Source organism: Anabrus simplex, chromosome 2 (genome assembly GCF_040414725.1).
Source record: "Anabrus simplex isolate iqAnaSimp1 chromosome 2, ASM4041472v1, whole genome shotgun sequence".
Classification (NCBI taxonomy): domain Eukaryota; kingdom Metazoa; phylum Arthropoda; class Insecta; order Orthoptera; family Tettigoniidae; genus Anabrus; species Anabrus simplex.
In genome coordinates this window covers 559,171,470-559,190,068 of record NC_090266.1, presented here as the reverse complement: position 1 = coordinate 559,190,068, position 18,599 = coordinate 559,171,470, and the positions used below count along the sequence as shown (strand labels likewise).

General features: G+C 42.1%; 1 protein-coding gene across 2 annotated transcripts in view; it reads left to right on the top strand.

The window, feature by feature from the left end:
- The first annotated feature begins 344 nt into the window (after window positions 1-344).
- The window catches only part of LOC136862927 (endosome/lysosome-associated apoptosis and autophagy regulator family member 2), a 388,733-nt gene continuing 370,478 nt past the window's right edge, over window positions 345-18,599 (top strand). For both annotated transcript variants that reach the window (XM_067139216.2, XM_068225816.1), the window contains exon 1: window positions 345-547. In XM_067139216.2, coding sequence (XP_066995317.2) covers window positions 446-547 — 102 coding nt within the window. In that variant the 5' untranslated portion in view covers window positions 345-445. The remainder of the gene's footprint in view (window positions 548-18,599) is intronic.

Below are 18,599 nucleotides of genomic sequence, written 5' to 3'. Positions count from 1 at the left end.
GCTAAGAATTATCCATCATGTACTTGAATGATCAGAATACCAGACAGAACTCCGTTACTCCCCGGTATGAATGATGAAGCATTGAAGTAAATGTTTACACATGCAGTGCACGTAACGGAATATTCCTCGATGTGCACATTTTAAGATAATGGTGTTAAATACTTGCCTTGGAGACTGATGATATAAGAAATGTTCCCTCTCTTTGTATGAGAGGAATCGGTCCACGGTTCCTTATTTGTTTAGCCATGTTCCACTAAGCCCCCAGCTGAGACGTTGCTATGGAAACAAACTGTTTGTCTCGTGTATCGCGAGAGTCGATCGATGAATGCAGTGCCCAACAAGCTTGAACCGAGTGTGTGTCAGCGGGTCGACCAGAGTGCCACGAAATACGCAATTACTCTGAAAGTGTTTTCATAAACGTTAGACGTTTAGACTACTAACAGTTATGTTAATTGCACACAAGGTCATAATGATCTTATCATCATTTTGTCTTCTACGCTCAGGAGGCAGCTCCTTTGAAGATCAAGATCGGGACCCTTGCAAAGAGGTATTGTGCCATTATTATTATTATTATTATTATTATTATTATTATTATTATTATTATTATTATTATTATTATTATTATTATTGTAATTACTACTACACGTCCATAGAGATAAACACGCGTATCTATGCTGTGGCTTCTTACTGACATCCTAAAACATGGCAACGGTCATAAGATTGTTTATATTTTAAGGTATAGAATGGTTTATATGATACTTGCGCTGTAAATGTAGGACGTCCTATTTAATCTCTCCCATTAGGTTATTTTCACGAACACACTCAACTGAAATAACGTTGTGATGTAGAGTCAGATGTTGGTGAAAGGATTTATTTGATTTAATGTCACATATTGAGCTACCTGTCATACTCTGTCAACTTAAGATCATACCGTATGTTTCAATTCCCCTGGATTACCGTCTCCTGCTGAGCTCTAAAGGTATTTACATCATGAATACAGTCTAAACTTCATACTGCGTGTTTACACCCATATGTCTGATCACGTCTCTTCAGTTCCCTAAATTTACACGAGGTTTGTTCTGAGCAATGACACTGTAGTTTCACGTCGTGGCTTTCGTGAGAATATCTTGAGTATGAAGAGCGAGCGAGTGTTATTTTATCCTTTTCATTGTTATTCGCCCACAGACAGAATTAGGAAATCATCAGAAGTTAAGTCCGCCTCCATGATGATGTACTTAGCGTGATTAGCTGCCACCCCCGGAGGCCCGGGTTCGATTCCCGGCTCTACTACGAATTCTTTTGAACAGTGGTACGAGGGCTGGAACGGGGTCCACACAGCCTCGGGAAGTCAACTGAGTAGAGGGGGGTTCGATTTCCACCTCAGCCATCCTGGAAGTATTTTTCCCTGGTTTCCCACTTCTCCTATAGTCAAATGCCGGGATGGTACATAACTTAAAGCCACGGCCGCTTCCTTCCCTCTTCTTTGTCTAACCCCTCCAATCTTCCCTTTCCCCCCAGAAGGCCCTTGTTCAGCATAGCAGGTTAGCCCACCTGGGCGAGGTACCAGTCCTCCTCCCCAGCTTTATCCTCCTGAACCATTGTCTCAAGCCCCAGGACACTGCCCTTGAGGCGGTAGAGGTGGGATCCGTCGCTGAGTCCGAGGGTGAAACCAACCCTGGAGGGTAAACAGATTAAGAAAAAGAAGAAGAAGGTCAGAAGTTAAACAATCACTTTCTGTACAGAAGGTTGTAGGATCGAAAATAGGCACAGTTGGTCGGCATTTTTGTCAAAAGACCTGTGACTCGAGTTAGTGGATTTACTGACACGTTTACAGATCCTACTCTGAGCAAGATGCTGGCCCTCCATCTGCATTAGTTGTTCAATGCACGTTAAACATAACCCATAACATGTGTCAAGAAATACGGAATAATATTCTACTGTTGAAAAGAGTCTTCTTCCTTGAGAGGGCTGGAAATAAAGAAATGAAGGGTCGAACCTAGAGTTGGGGTGACTTTAACTGGTCGTACGGAGCACTGCTCCCTCTTCAAAATTATTCCACACACAGTGGAAATAACGCTAAGGTAGTTTTACCTATTTACACTCATTAATCTAAGGAGTCACTACAGCAAGAAGAATAAAAACTACTGCTGACTTCAAATAAAAATGCATTAATAGTACTCACAGTATAAGATCTTCATTGGGTTAACCACATAAACGGGACTGTAAATAAAGTTTACAGATCTTCACATGGTTATGAGGTTATTCATGTGTTGTAGTAGGGATGTAAAGGAGAGGGCATATAAGTCTCAGGTAAGACCACAATTAGAGTATGGTTCCAGTGTATGGGTCCCTCACCAGAATTACCTGATTCGAGAACTGGAAAAAAATCCACGAAAATCAGCTCAATTTGTTCTGGGAGATTTCCGACACTCTCATTTAAATTTAGAGGAATTTTGAAATTAATGTGCATTGTTCAACCGCTGGGCAGCAAAACAGCGACTGTTCCTGTCCACGTTACTGATATACCATGAAGCTCTAAATTGAAGCACGTTTGTATTTTAGCGGTAGGGCAGCTGCCCCTACTCACTCAGTTTTATGCAACCCACAGATTATAGCCTAACCTAAAGATATTGACTTTGGCTACTCATAGCAGTGTCTGGTCTTACTGCGCTTTCTATAGTTCGTTTATTCGTGTCAAACAAATCAGCATTATTGATAAAATACGGAATGATGGTAAAGAATCGTGGAAATTCGGTATCACAGAAACGTCATGTACTGAGAATATGATGGTTCAATGACTAGAAATAGTATTGACATGACGGCAGTAAATGACAGCTCATGATAGCCGAGCGTGCCAAAAGTTAGAGGAGGAAACCGGTGCTCGTTAATGGAGGTTCGAGTCTGATGTAGGAAGAATATTTTCATTTCGTTGTTAAAGACAAATCTAAATCATGATCAGTTTTCATATTGCAGGTATTCTGCTACGTTTGTTTTAAGTATCTCTTAAAAGAGCTCTTTGCAGTTAAGTAAGCTATTAGCGACAGAGGTAAAATAGGCTTGTGTATGGCCATTCGATTAATGAAGCAAATATTTAAAATGACCACCTCCATCGTTAAAGAAAATCTGAGCACGGTGGAGGAGAGATATTCTTGCTTGCTGCAACATATGTGGTGGAACCTGCCTGCAGGCTTTTGTGATGAGCCGCCGTAAAGGATTCGGGCTCACTGGCTCCTGTTCGTAGACTCTTTCCTTTAAATAATCCCGGAGCGAAAGTCTAGATAAGTAAGCCGGCCATGTGCAGGACCCCTTCGTCCAATCCATCGTCCAAGATATATCCTATGCAAGTGGTTCCTCCTGCCAGTGTAGAGGAACTCCATCCTGCTTGAATCACATCCTTCACCGTATCATAAGTGGTACGTCCTCCAATAAGAGCGGGAGGTATTCACGAAGAAACTGTAGATAGCGTCGTCCCGTGAGGTTTCCTCAGAAGAAATGTGGTCCAATTACCTTGCCACCTATTATACCGCACCAAACGTTGACGCCCCACTGTATCTGAAATCGAGATCCCCTTATCTAGTGAGGATTTTCTTCTTCTTCTTCTTTTTACCCTCCAAGGTCGGTTTTTCCCTCGGACTCAGCGAGGGATCCCATCTCTACCGCCTCCAGGGCAGTGTCCTGGAGCTTCAGATTATGGGTCGGGGGATGAAACTGGGGAGGATGACCAGTACCTCGCCCAGGTAGTTAATCATGCTAACCGCTACACCACAGAGGCGGACTATACTGAAAACACTCGGCTATTTTTTGTTACAGCGAGTTTGGGAGAACGGCTGAACGAATTAACATCGTAAAGCATTCTGACGAAAGTTCTTCGCCCGTAGATTTGCAGAGTGTTTTTAAGAGCATAAACATTTCTTGCCGTACATTGTCAAATTATTATGGAAGAATGTAGCATTCTGATTGGCCAAAGCTCTCCCCAGTACTTCCTGGTCGCCTGAACTGTGAAGGCGGTGAGGCATGTGGCACGGTAGGATGAGGTGGAAAGAGGAAGCACGCATGCGCAGTCGGACGTCTTCCTGGTCATCTCCTTCCAGCCTGTGTTGTAGCGAGTAGCTTGGCAGAGAAGAAGCTATTCAGCGCAGTTTTACTGTCTCGTCTGTAGTTCTCCCAGTATTTGCTAGCTTCAACTGATTTCGAATAAATTTAAGCGCTTCCTTCTCCGTGTCGTCTCTCCCTATATTTGTTAGTTTGAGTGATTTCGGAGAAATTTCAACACTGAGGCTGTTAACTTCTTCCACTCCGGTAGTTAGCGAAGTGCGTCGATCCTTCGTGTCATATTAATGTGCTAATTTTCAATTTTGACTTGACTGATATGATTCTCATAACAAACCAGGAACACCTTTCAATTATTAATTAAATTCCATTCCGGTAGTTAGCAAAGTGAGTCGATCATCCGTATACTAATGTGGTAAATTTCAATTTAGATTTGGCCGACATGGTTCTCATAACGAAGCAGGAGCAACTTTCAGTTATTAATGAAATCATTGACATGCTCCAATAAAACAACATAAATCACAAGAATGCATCACTGGTCCCGGGAGCACTAGAAAAACATTTACGATATATCGGGTGGTACAGCTGCCCCTATTTTTCCGAACATATGCAACCAGCTAGGAATTAAATGTCTCCTAGTCCCATTTGCGCAACATCTTACAGCAATGTCATGTGCAGTTAGCCCGATGCAGACTTCCCCGCACAATGCAAAAACGGTACAAGTGACAGTAAGTGAGCCCACCTCAAAACACTGTACCTTTTTATGTAGAGTGGAGTCCAAAACTCTAGTCCATTTTACGAAATTTTACTGTACTGTACAAATCGTAGCCACTCCTATAGCTATCGGTAGAGAATTGCGAACCCGATTGGTTCAAGAGACCATTTTCTTTTGATGGAAAAGGTTGGTCGCGGTATCATAGAATGCGTGATAGATTAGGACCAATTGCAGGCATGTCAATTCACCACCATTTTGTATAGCCTCATTGACAGAAACATGTTTTTCACAGTATTTTATAATCTATGGCACTCAAATGCTGTACAGCAGACGTGATAGCTTACACCATGTAATTACCACCGTTGGAGCGTTCAGTAACGGCCTAAAATCGGGCCATAAGGCTGTAACATATCAGTAACTTTTCGAAGCGAGAACGTTCGCTCTTCTCATGAATACATAGTTATAAGATATGAACATTCACGCTGGGAGTTGCTGCGCGGAATGATGCAAGAAAGATGTAAGTGGCTAAGCTACTTAGAGCAGTGCGGTTTCAAATCGTTCTTGAGTCATACCTGTTTTAATTTAATTTCGTACTCGCCTAGACATCCGTTACCAAGACTTGAAGTCTCAGATATTCTTCTAAAGGAAGTCATAATAAATATCGCCACGTAGGCACAGATTACGGACATATACATTGAGAATACCACCGGAAACATTATAGTGGATTCATTCAACCAAGTAATAGGTACACACACTACGCGTAGGGAATGGTTGCAACTATCTGGGCTTAAGAGGGCCATGATTCGTTTGCACACTGTGGTGTTTGCAGCAGTATAAACCTGTCTGCACATTCGACTTCAGAACTTGTAACATACAAGATCAGTTTCGAAGCGATAGACTAGATTACTCCATTAGTATAGAGTTACGAGAGCTGCTCTTGATCGCCTGGAGTGGCAGCATGGTACTAATCGCAGCCAACATTAGTGATGGGAATTTCGATTCATTTTGCTGAACCGATTCATTTGATTCCATTCACGTTACTGAATCGGTGCAGTGATCCGATTCACGGCGAGTCACCGCTCCTACTGCATCTGTGTAGTATGTACTGGTAAGACAGCAGCAACAGCATTCATTGTTCATTGCTGCCATCTGGTCTTCATACTATGAACTCCTTTCTTAGAAAAAAATGCTAGTCACTCTAATGCATCGAAGGCTTCCGGCGACGCAGGATGGGAAAGGTCCTGGATTAGGAAGGTAGCAGCCATGGCCTTAATTAAGGTACAGTCCCAGGATTTCCTGGTGTAAAAATGGGGAAACTACGGAAAACCATCTTAACGACTGCCGACGGTGGGATTTGAACCCACCATCCCCCGAATGCAAGCGCATAGCTACGCGATACTAACCGTACGTCCAACTCGCTAAGTCATTTTTGAAAATATGTACTGTATTTTTCTCTCAGCAGAGGATTTTTTAAATCGTCATATTTTGTATAGGCTACCCGAGATGTACAGTGGCCCACTGGTTTTCTGATTCAACACACTGTTGGTTAAGTTATTGCGTCAGTCGGCTCACTTACTGTCCACATATTATTGAAGTCTTGTGTAACGATGTGACATACGAACTGAGACAATACTGAGCCGTTCTTCCCAATATAAAACAGGCACTTTTGAGTGGTCATGAGCATGACTCATAGTCATAGGGCAGGCTAGAGTCGAGTCTAATTAATTGTCAAATGTCAACTAAGTTATAATACTAATATTCATTAAACTAATAAATAGTATAACCTAATAGCCTACCTACTTACTAGCTACTTTAGAATTACGTTTTGACTACATTTTTAACACTCAAAATAAATCCATCTATTATTTAAACCTCCCTGTAAGAAGAGGACAGTGAATGCAAGTGGGTATTATGTTCAAATGAGCTGAGCTCGGGAGTCCATTTAGCGTACGATTCTTTCAGTGTACTATGGATATGTATGTACTGCTTCAGAGGAAGCCCGGCTCTCCGCCAGTGTCCACTGTCCAGTGTGCCCATAAGGAGCCGTGTGTATCTTGTGTCTCACTGAGCCGTGCTCGTTCACGATTCTTTCGGTGTGCTATGGCTCACTGTATGTCTCGCTGCAACGGAAGCCCGGTTCTCCGTCACCCGCCAGTGTCCAGTGAGCCGATAAGGAGCCATATGTATCTTGTGTCTCACTGAGCCGCGCTCGTTCACGATTCTTTCGATGTGCCATGATTCACTGACTCGCTGCAGCGGAAGCTCGGCTCCCCGTCAACGTCCAGTGAATGCGCCACTCAGCACTGCCCGCTGGGAGTGAACTGAATCGTGTGCCGTGAGCTCGTCATTCCTGTGAATCGATTCACTCGGACACTTGAATGAATCGATACATTGCTTCGAATCATGCATTCAGTAGCCAACACTAGCCAACGTGTGATCTTTGACAAGGATTCAGAATTCGAATGTAGTTACGAGCTTTTCAATTTTATTATTATATTACACTCGTAAAGGCATTCGTAGTCATGGTTTAACTTCGTTAGTCTGAAAAGTCATTTTTCAACTTTGCGAAGAAAGCATACATAAGAAAGGAACAATAACATGCGACTTTCACATGGCAAATGGCTACAACGAATGAAGCGCACTGAACTTATTGTCAACACTATGACACACCCATTCAACCAAGCAAATGTGCACGTTCGACGAAGAACGACTAACGGCTCTCTGGACTTCATACGTAGGGCTTATGAAACAGAACAACACAATCTTTGTAGCAAAATGCGAACACCTATTGTACGATTAGCGCAAAAGCAAACATTATATACTCACGGGATGATTATCTGAATATGGTAATATTTTATGGGGAAGCAAGGCGGAATTCACGGAAAGCCCCACGTTTGTATCAAGAACGATTACCTGGACGAAGTTTGCCAACTGCAGGTACACTTAGAAATGTCGAAAGATGGTTGCGTGCAACAGGGTCCTTTCACACATTAACCCCCGTTCTGGATGCTCCAGTGACGTCTGAAAACAAGGAAGAAGCTGTTCAAAATTCAATTGCGTACAACCGCATACAAGCTCACGGGCCATTGGAAATGAACTGAACATTAGCTATGCATCTGTATTGCGCATATTTCCTCGCCGTAAATTCCACCCCTACCATCAACAACTACACCAGGAAATTCTCGGAGATGAATTTCAAAACCGGATAGAATTTTCAAAATGGATATTGCAAAGAGCTGAAGGTGATGCGGATTTCTTAATGAGCATTCTCTTTAGTGACGAATCCAGATTTCACAACAACGAACTGTTAAACGTCACAACCTTCATTATTGGAGTGTTGAAAATCTTCACCGTCCGCCTCTGTGATGTAGTGGTTAGTGTGATTAGCTGCCACCCCCGGAGGCCCGGGTTAAATTCCCGGCTCTGCCACGAAATTTGAGAAGTGTTACGAGGGCTGGAACGGGATCTACTTAGCTTCGGGAGGTCAACTGAGTAGAGGTGGGTTCGATGGGTTCGATTCCCACCTCAGCCATCCTGGAAGTGGTTTTCCGTGGTTTCTCACTTCTCCTCCAGGCAAATGCCGGGATGGTACCTAACTTAAGGCCACGGCCGCTTCCTTGTCTATCCCTTCCAATCTTCCCATCCCCCGCAAGGCCCCTGTTCAGCATAGCAGGTGAGGCCGCCTGAGAATGCAATGATTAATGACTGACAGATAAAATGAAAAGATACTGGAGGGTGTTTCTGGAATGAAAGATGACAGGGAAAGCCACAGTACCCGGAGAAAAAACCCGCCTCCACTTTCTCACACACAAATCTCACATTGACTGACCGGGATTTGAACCATGGAATCCAGCGGTGATAGGTTGGCGCGCTGCCACCTGAGCCACGGAGGCTACAATACTACTACGACTAATAATAATAATGTTATTGGTTTTACTTCCCACTAACTACATTCTTACCGTTTTCGGAGATACCGATGTGCCGAAATTTTTGCCGTAGGAAATCTGTTACGTGCCAATAAATCTACAGACACGAGGCAGACGTATTTGAACACCTTCAAATACGAACGAATGGAGCCTTGATCGAACCTGTCAAGCTAGACTCAGGAGATCAGCGCTCTGCCGCCTGAGCCACTCACCCCGGCAAAAGGAAAGGAATGTTGTGGAATAGAACACAACTTAACTTTCTCTTTCTCTATTATTCAAAACTGTTCCGTCATTATAGTCCCTTCCTTAGTCTAGACCAATTGATCACAATTGTACACGCGTGCACATTAATGGTGTCCCGACATAAACAATCGACGCTGCCCCACTCCAGTACTGGAAAGGAGGGGGGAGAGTGAAGGGGTAGTGTTGAAAGCCATTCCAGTACAATACAGGAGGGAAGGGAGTGAAGGGGTAGTGCCGAAGGCACAATCACCCACTTTCTCGCTTAACGCATTGCTGCATTATTACAGTATCAAGTGGTAAATGAGGTTTTTAAACGAAAAGTATTTGGTACTAGTTAGGAATATTTTGTAGCTGCGTTATATCGGGTCGTAATTTGAAAACATCATTTACTGGTTCGTAACTTTGTCCTGGACATTACTGAAGTTATATCATCATAATTTACCAACTCGGATATATAATTACAATAAATTCTATAAATAGAAAAGTAATATGCTGAAATAAGATGTTGATGTATAAATGTGTATTATCCGCGAAACTTTTAGTGCTACTTCGACTTCCTAGTGCTGAATCGGTAGATCTCGGTTATCTTCGAGATTCGTATTGGCAACCTTTGACACAAGAACTATGAATCGATTATGCATCGCCGTGAGACATCTGGCGGTATAATTGCAACATTTTACGTACTGTAGTTATTTACATAGCAAAGACAAAATATAGGTTAGGATTGAACATGAGTGAGGAAAATAATACGGGAGATATGTCAGCAGCTGACTTACGACGACTGACCATCGAGGCCTTCCATTCAGTATCTGCCACAGATTGGGAGGGGTATTGCAGAAAGGTGAAAGAACTGGAAGAGGAATACTGGAGGCACGACGGTGTAATGCAAATAGCCATGGACAAGATTGTAATTAATAGTACTGCAGATAGCGGTGACGATTGTGAAAGTGATATTTCTGAGAATTCATGCTAGGAACAATATTCGCATCGAGAAATGTTATATAATGTTATATATTGTGTGTGTGACTCAGTCGTTGGCTTAAAATAATAAAGTTTTAGGAAATTCATATCGATCGATCATACTATCGATTTAATTCAGATTCCATTTCCATTCAGTTGGCGGTATTACTGGAACCCGGGTAGCTCCCTCGTTACTCTTTACCCCCGTAAAACGAGGTATCACTAAACGTTTCGCGGATAATAAGCATTTCTTTATAAAAATAACTGAGGATACTTATTACTTCTCGAGCAATAAGAAAATACATCTGAAAATAATTTAATATCATTAAAATTCAATTTCCATAAAATACAAAGTCGTGTCTTAAGATATACAAGAAAAATGCTATTATTGCAACATCTCGACATAAATAATTATCACAAAATTAACAAATGTTTACAGAAATATCTTATAAAAATATGAAGGTATCGCATCTTGCTAGAAAATATGTAAATAAAATAACCGCACGGTAAAATAATAAACAAAATGCACTGTCCATAGTCACATCATTTCAAGAAAAGAAAAGTGGAAATGAACACAAAGCTAATTGTGAAATGCGTTTTAAATTACTAAAGAGTTGTGACAAATACTGACTTTACAACAAGTGTACGTGACGGGTTATCCTTCCTTTCAGAACATTCATAATCAGTCCATACCCCGTTCCTGTTGCTCACTTGCTCTACCCGCTTGGGAATCGAATCTATTAGATGTTGGGAAAAGTCTGGTTCATTCCTCAGATTCGCCCAAATCGATGGCAGTGCATTAACAGAGCCACTCTTTGTTTTCTCCTCACCTGGAACCGACGTGTTTGCCATCCTTGCCCAAACATGTCCTATTATGTTTAATTCAGCCGACTTGGGAGGCCAGTCAAGCACGTGAACGTCGGGTTGCTGTTTGAAGAAAACACTTCAACTGCATGTGCAGTATGAACAGAGCAGTTATCCTGCACAATCCTGATAACTGGAACTTCTTCTACGAGGTAAATAGCTCGAATACTAGGAAGAACAGCACCTTCTAAAAATGTCCACATATTCACAAGCAGTATGTGGTGTGACCTCTATCAACTCTCCTGGACCGGCACCACTTATCCACCCCAATACGCCTCATGTGACGTGACCCTGGGCAAAGTGCTCTTCATAACACTTTCCAACTGGACGCCAGCACTTCAGCTGTTTACCTCGATCGGAGAAAAGTACCCTTTCTTCCAACTAAATTGTAAGTTCCCATTCCCGTCGTGGAGTAACACTTTCTTGTACTGTAAAGCCTAAGTGAAGTTCTCTGTGGATAGGAAAAAGTCGCCCCTTTTTCACAGCTCGGCGATTGTGAATACCTGCAGCGTGCAGTCGGCAACTTACGGTAGTCCGGCTTACTGGCAATTCCAATGCGGCAATCGCATCACCGATAGTCGCAAACGGAGAATTGTCCATAGTTTAAACGCTTCCAGCATCCTGTTCCTAGCAGTCCTTCTAGCAACCTTGTTATGTGTGCTATGATCTACCAATCCTTCATCACCTCGTTCTTGCCATATTTCTGCCCATCTCCAAACTGTCTTAAGACTGCATGGTATTGCTTGAGCTATTGCTTGGGGAACCATGTGAGTCTCCCATATGCCAATAATACGGCCTCGATTCACTTGTGATAAGATAGGAGCCATCTTGCAGTGTTACACGGAATACACACACCGTGCCTTCAGCACTACCCGTTCACTCCCTTCCTCATCTTCTCGGTACTGGAGTGGCCTTCAACACTACACCTTCACTCTTTCCCCTCCTTTTCAGTACTGGAGTGGGGCAGTGTCAATTGTTTATGTCGGGACACCATTTATGTGCACGCGTGTACCATGAAATTAGTATTAAGTAGTGTAGACTTCCCATAGTCTTCCCATTATCCTGACATCTCATCCATTTATTTGATATGTCCTTCTGATCACACTGTTATGATCGTCTTCCCTTTTATTCTTTTGGGCCTTCACTGTCGATCCAAACATAGTGCTGTTTAGGCATTTGTGCGATACAACTCTAACTCCGAGTGTTGCAGTATACTTTTTTTTACAATTTGCTTTGCGTCGCATCGACACAGATAGGTCTTATGACGACGATGGGATAGGAAAGGCCTAGGAAGGGAAGGAAGCGGCCGTGGCCTTAATTAAGGTACAGCCCGCGTTTGCCTGGTGTGAAAATGGGAAACCACGGAAAAGCATCTTCAGGGCTGTCGACAGTGGGATTCGAACCCACTATCTCCCGGATGCAAGCTCACAGCTGCGCGCCCCTAGCCGAACGGCCAACTTGCCCGGTGTTGTAGTATAAACGTCGGTACTTTTCATTTTCACACTGAACCCTTGACTTACCGTTCCATCGCTGGTCGACCACAGCTGCTGCAGTAGAGCAATACTGAACTCTTAAGTCTTGGGGTCGGTGCGGAAATAATTCGGTCACGATCTTAACCAAACGATGGGGTTCAGAAGAGGACATACCTACTTGAAATGAGGAGCAAATATGTGCTTACTAACTTTTATTGAATCCATTAATTACACACAAAAATTTATTTATATAAATCCCTGACCTAAAATTAATTATTAATTATTAAATGTTTCAAACGCAGTTACATTGCATAGCGTTGTTTTTAATGATTACAATATCGAAGAATTTTCTTCGGAGAAAGTAGGAATCTCATAAATTAGTGGACAGCGAAACTTAAAAAAGTGAAAAGAAATCCCGAAAAATCGGGCACCTATTAATCCAAACGATAACTGAGAATTAATCCACACGATCCATGGAAAATCTGACCTTCAACAAGTAGAACGCCGGATTTTCTCTTAATTAAGGTTATCCACCAGTCGAATACCCCTTCGGATACGGAACACCCGCCGAATGGACCCTTATTCGAACCAAATTGACTATTAGTTGCTTGGGATAGGTTGCGAAATATTATTGGAAAGCATGGTGTTCACTACTAGTTAACAGCAGCATTCACAATTGAAACAAAACTCCACCATGTATTGTCATTTCATGACACCCTTAAGTTGTACAATAATCCCGATGCTAAAACGTGCATCACCCAAACAGCTGTTCAGAAGGAACCAACAAAAACACGATCCGAGAGGATCTTACGTTACGTCGTTCTGAAGGAATACAACTGCGAAATGCAGGAAACACTTATTCATCACGCATTTAGAAGAAATGCCAAACACTGAACTTAAATAAAAAGTGGTAAATCACTTGAAAAATATTATTATAAAACCAACTTTCAGGTTATAAATTGTTACGTTACGCTTAATAAAATTACAAGTCCACATGGTAAAATAAAATAAAATACAGAATTCTTTCCTTTTTAACAATGACTACCATCACAGATCCATCTACTTATTGTTTTTCCCAACACACTACCTACAAAGTTATCAATTGACCACACTCAACTACGTATAAAAATGAAAGAACGACAAAAATTGAAAATAAAATATTTTACCGGCTGACGAATCGAACCCACATTCGTAACTCAAGTCTCACACAAATACGCTGAGTGTCAGCACGCACACTAGCAAAGCACAACGGAAGTCAGAACGACACACAATTAAGTCCGTAAATAAAATAAAATACTGAAGTCAAATAAATTCAAACACGCATCGCAAACTGCAATAAATGTTCAATCACCATTAACTCAGTACCCAATATTGGACAGCCCTCACATGCCACTCGGGGTTCCATAATCGTACGTAAACACCTTCCAGCCGATGAGAGTTGCGCGCAAACCTGGCATCAGTATTACTGAGCTAACACTCTTCACATTGCAAACACTACTGCAGACACTACCTTCACTCAAGTCACTTCGCAAAAACATCTAATCTAAGACTTGAGTATGTACAGCTGAATCCCAGACCTATCGTCGGGCTTACCTAATGTCTGCACACCCTAACACTAACCTCTATGTACGCACACACCTTCCTAACCCTATCGTTGAGCGTGAACTAGGACGTCTCATAATCAGTATACTCCTAGGATAACATGTGACGTCCTAAATCTATTTTCGAGCGAAAATTGGGTCGTATACGCTTTCTCTAGCATATTAGGCAAAATCGTAATTTCAAACACACTCTTAGATACTTCGGCTGTAAACCTGGTCGAAACTAATAACACACAATGAAACGAATCTTGCCACAGAATGATCGCAAGTCGGGAAATGAAACTAAGTCTCTATCTTGTAACTAAAACGTGAACTTGAAAATAAATAACGCGTGGCGCGCAATCCACAACTCAAACACGATCTCAGCATGCGCAATGAAGTTTTGAAAAATAATAATGACTTCCAACACACATCTAACACTACTTGACTATCGCCAAACAATAATCATCACCACCGCAAAAATCCACACTGTAATTTTAGGGTGAAGCCCTCAAATCACTACCGTCATTTTCCAAATATTCACATCCATGACGATCCAGTGAAACGAAACCCAATGAATCTACACAGCCAAACATATCGCTTTAATAACGTCCAATATCTCATCCTACAATGTTTCCGATTTAATGATAAATTACCGTCTTATAATTTATGAAATGTACCGATTGGAAACTTATCATTACAGTCAAACAACACCAACCGTGTATTCAGAATGCTCTTCTATCCTTGAGGTCATATTACTATAATATTCATTATAGTGACTTTACATAACTAGTCACTTGATTTTTTACTACCAAGAGTTACAATCTTCACCAGAAATCGTTTTTCACTTGAGATCTCAACTTGAAATTTTACTGTGCCTCACACAATAATCATCTCGAACCAACCTTCTCCTGGTCTCAGCTTTCGGATTGTTAGCGGAATATACTACAGCCTGCCACATAAATATCACATTTAATATACAGCCTGTCTCAAAAATTCTTCGCCATCGCAAATATAGCCTGTCTTAAAAATTAATTCTCATCGCCTTCCCACGGCGGCATTACATGAAATATACAGGCTTCCTTTGCCTTTAACATATATACACGTCTTATCTCAACATATATAAACCCTTCGCCATAAATCCCTTTTCTCATATTTCAATACTTTTCAAACCTCAATCCTCTCGTGACAAACAACTTTTATAAAAATATACGTTTTTATTTTATTTTTACTACAACTTTCGGACCTCAAGAATACAACAACACACAGTGATTTTCCATATCACCGACATACACGATGTCACAAAATTTTACTTCCCATGAATAAAACATAACTTTATCGGATTTCACTGGAATTTTCTAGACACACGCAAACCTTGTAGAACATACCTGTTAAATGCACTTTTAACCCAGAAAAAAATTATCCCGCTGTAAACATCATCATCATCATCATCATCATCATCATTATTATTATTATTATTATTATTATTATTATTATTATTATTATTTCGACAAATATTTTCTGAGTTCAAACGATATTCGAAATTAAGACAATAGCCACGACTACATTATCGCTATCACCTTCCTGATTTTACTCAATTTGGACGATATCTCACAGAATGTTAACACAATATTTAAACTTCGCATTTTATAATTTCTCGACGTGAATTTTACAGCACTGAAGAGTTTCACACGACGACCAGGAATGTAATACATTAGCCTGATCATTATTAGATATCAACCCGACATACACAATGAAAGTTAGTTGGGACAAACAATATTCTAACTACAACATTGATACAAAATATTCACAGACCTGTAATCGTAGACACCATCCTGGATTCTGGCTGCATCTAGCCAGCAGACCTCTTTGTCTAGCCTCCCATGGCTAGCTTATAAGTCTTCTTATAGATATATATATATAACTTAAATTACACAACACTTTACAACGCACTTTCACCACGTCTAACAGGCGACGAGCACTCTTTTCAAAATGAATGCGGCCACTGTGTTCGCAAGACTCCTGCTTCCCCCTCACCCTACTAAGGGCCAGGTGTTCCAACAGATAAGAAACCAGAGCTCGCAGCCAACTCCCAGACTTTAACAAATAGTATACGCACACACTGAATACAGAGAGAAACTCTATCACTTCTTCACCCAAATATCTAAACCTTCAAAGTTCCCATTAGCGGCAGTTCAGAAAATTTCTATCATCTTCTACTTTAACAGTATATTTGAACCATAGACACGAACATGTAATAAGTTACTGGGAGAACAAATCTTCGCACTTTCCTGCTGACGAGTGACGTGGGCTTCGCCGTTCCAACGACCAGACAGAGAGTGTGAAATATACGTAGGGAGATTTCTTTTATACTCTATGGGAGGACGCTACCCACACCATGAAGCTTGGTTGTGTAATATGCTAATTCCGCACCCAATAGTCTTATTCTTCTAAAACTTGTTCCATAACTTCGGACAGACTTACGATTCATTACGGTGTTAATTTCATATTTTTCCCATATTCGCAACAGGCGAAATGAATTATTTCTGCCCTGGCGTTTCACGGGTTTTTCTTCATCCATCGGCCTTGGCACGTGTCGCTAGTTCGGGAGCCGGACGCAAATTCTTCTCTAGGCTTAACTGCATTTATTTTTACCCTGGGGGTTCTGTCTTCACATAGGGTTTAAGAATAATTTAGATTCTTTGTTCCTGGATTTACCACGTCGCCAATATGAAGAATTTCTTAAATTTGAAAAATTGTTCAATATTCGAAGTCCACCGAAGTGTCCCGGTATTTCACGATCTTGCGGCTGGCTCGGTACGGGGAGTTCGTTCCCACGAGACAGCCAGACTCTTGAAATAAAAACATGGCTGCTCTCAAAAAGTAGTTTGTAGCTGAAATAAATATTTGGAATTAAAAATAATTTTCTCATCGTAGAATTATGGGTTCAACACCAGGTAAATGTTGGGTCTGTACCTTAATGAAGGTCACAGTCGCTTCCTTCCTATTCCTAGCCGTTTCCTATCCCGTCGTCGCCATAAGGCCTATCTGTGTCGGCGCGACGTAAAGCTATTTTTTTGCTATTGGCTTTACGTCACACCGACACAGATATGTCTTATGGAGACGATGCGAAGGGAAAGGGCTAGGACTGGGAAGGAAGCAGCCGTGGCCTTAATTAAGGTACAGCCCCAGCATTTGCCTGTGTGAAAATGGGAAACCACGGAAAACCATCTTCAGGGCTGCCGACAGTGGGATTCGAACCTACTATCTCCCGAATACTGGATACTGGCCGCACTTAAGCGACTGCAGCTATCGAGCTCGGTACGACGTAAAGCTAACTGTAAAATAAGTAGGTACATCAGGAAAATATATCTAAACATTAAGCTGTATTAAATGCGAATGGCCCAGAAAAGCAAATCTATCCTCTTTACAATAATAACGTCCGCCTCTGTGGTGTAGTTCTTGGCGTGATCAGCTGCTATCGCGGGAAGCCCGGGTTCGATTCTCGGCTCTGCCAGGAAATTTGAAAAGTAGTATGAGGGCTGGGACGGGGTCCACTCAGCCTCGGGAGGTCAGCTGAGTAGAGGGTGTTCGATTCCCACCTCAGCCATCCTAGAAGTGGTTTTCCGTCGTTTCCCACTTTTCCTCGAGCCAAATGCCGAGATGGTACCTAACTTAAAGCCGCGTTTGCTTCCTTCTTCTCCCTTGTCCATCCCTTCCAATGTTCCCGTCCCCTCACAAGGCTCCTGTTCAGCATAGCAGGTGAGACCGCTTGGGCGAGGTACTGGTCCTCCTTCCTAGTTTTATCCCCCGACCCAATGTCTCACGCTCCAGGACACTGCCCTCGAGGCGGTAGAGTGCGATCCCCCGCCGAATCCGAGGGAAAAACCAACCCTGGAGGGTGAACATATTTAGCAAGAAAAAATTTAAAATAATAATAATAATAATAATAATAATAATAATAATAATAATAATAATAATAATAATAATAATAAATTCGTGTGAATATTTGTAGCCTGCTGCAGCCCTCGTAAGGCAGACCCACCGACGAGGGTGCGTGACATCTGCCGTGTGTAGGAAACTGCGTGTTATTATAGTGGATGATAGTGTTGTGTTTAGTGTACGAGATGCAAGGATGTTGGATACAGTAAATATACACGGTCCCCGAGCCAAGGGAATTAACCATTTTAAGGTTCATGCAGCCCGCCTCAATTGGGGGTGTGCCGAAAATGAGCTGCACCATATCAGAATGAGGATAGGATTTTACTTTGGTCCGACTCCCTGGCTTAATTGTCAGCATACTGCAGGGCTCCGGGTTCGGTTCCCGACCAGATCGAAATTTTAACCCTACAAGGCCCCAACAGGTGAGGCCGCCTGAGCGAGGTACTGGTCCTCCATCGCAGTTGTATCCCCAACCCAAAGGCTCACGATCCTAGACACTGCCCTTAAGGCGGTAGAGGTGGGATCCCACGCTGAGTCCTAAGGAAGAACCAACCCTGGAGGTTAAACGGATTCAGAAAGAAAGAAAGAAAGAAAGAAAGAAAGAAAGAAAGAAAGATTAAATTATAAGCCGGCTCCGCAATCTAGAGATAGCGAACCTGCCTCTTACCTGGAGGTCCCGGATTCAATTCCCGGTCAGCTCAGAGATTCTTACCTGTATCTGAGGGTTGGTTGGAAGTCCGCTAGTCTACCTAACAACAAACAATTACTGAGGTGCTATCTGATGATGAGGTGACTGCTCCGGTACAGAAAGTCAGGCACGGTTTCGGAGGAGTAAATATTGAACCCT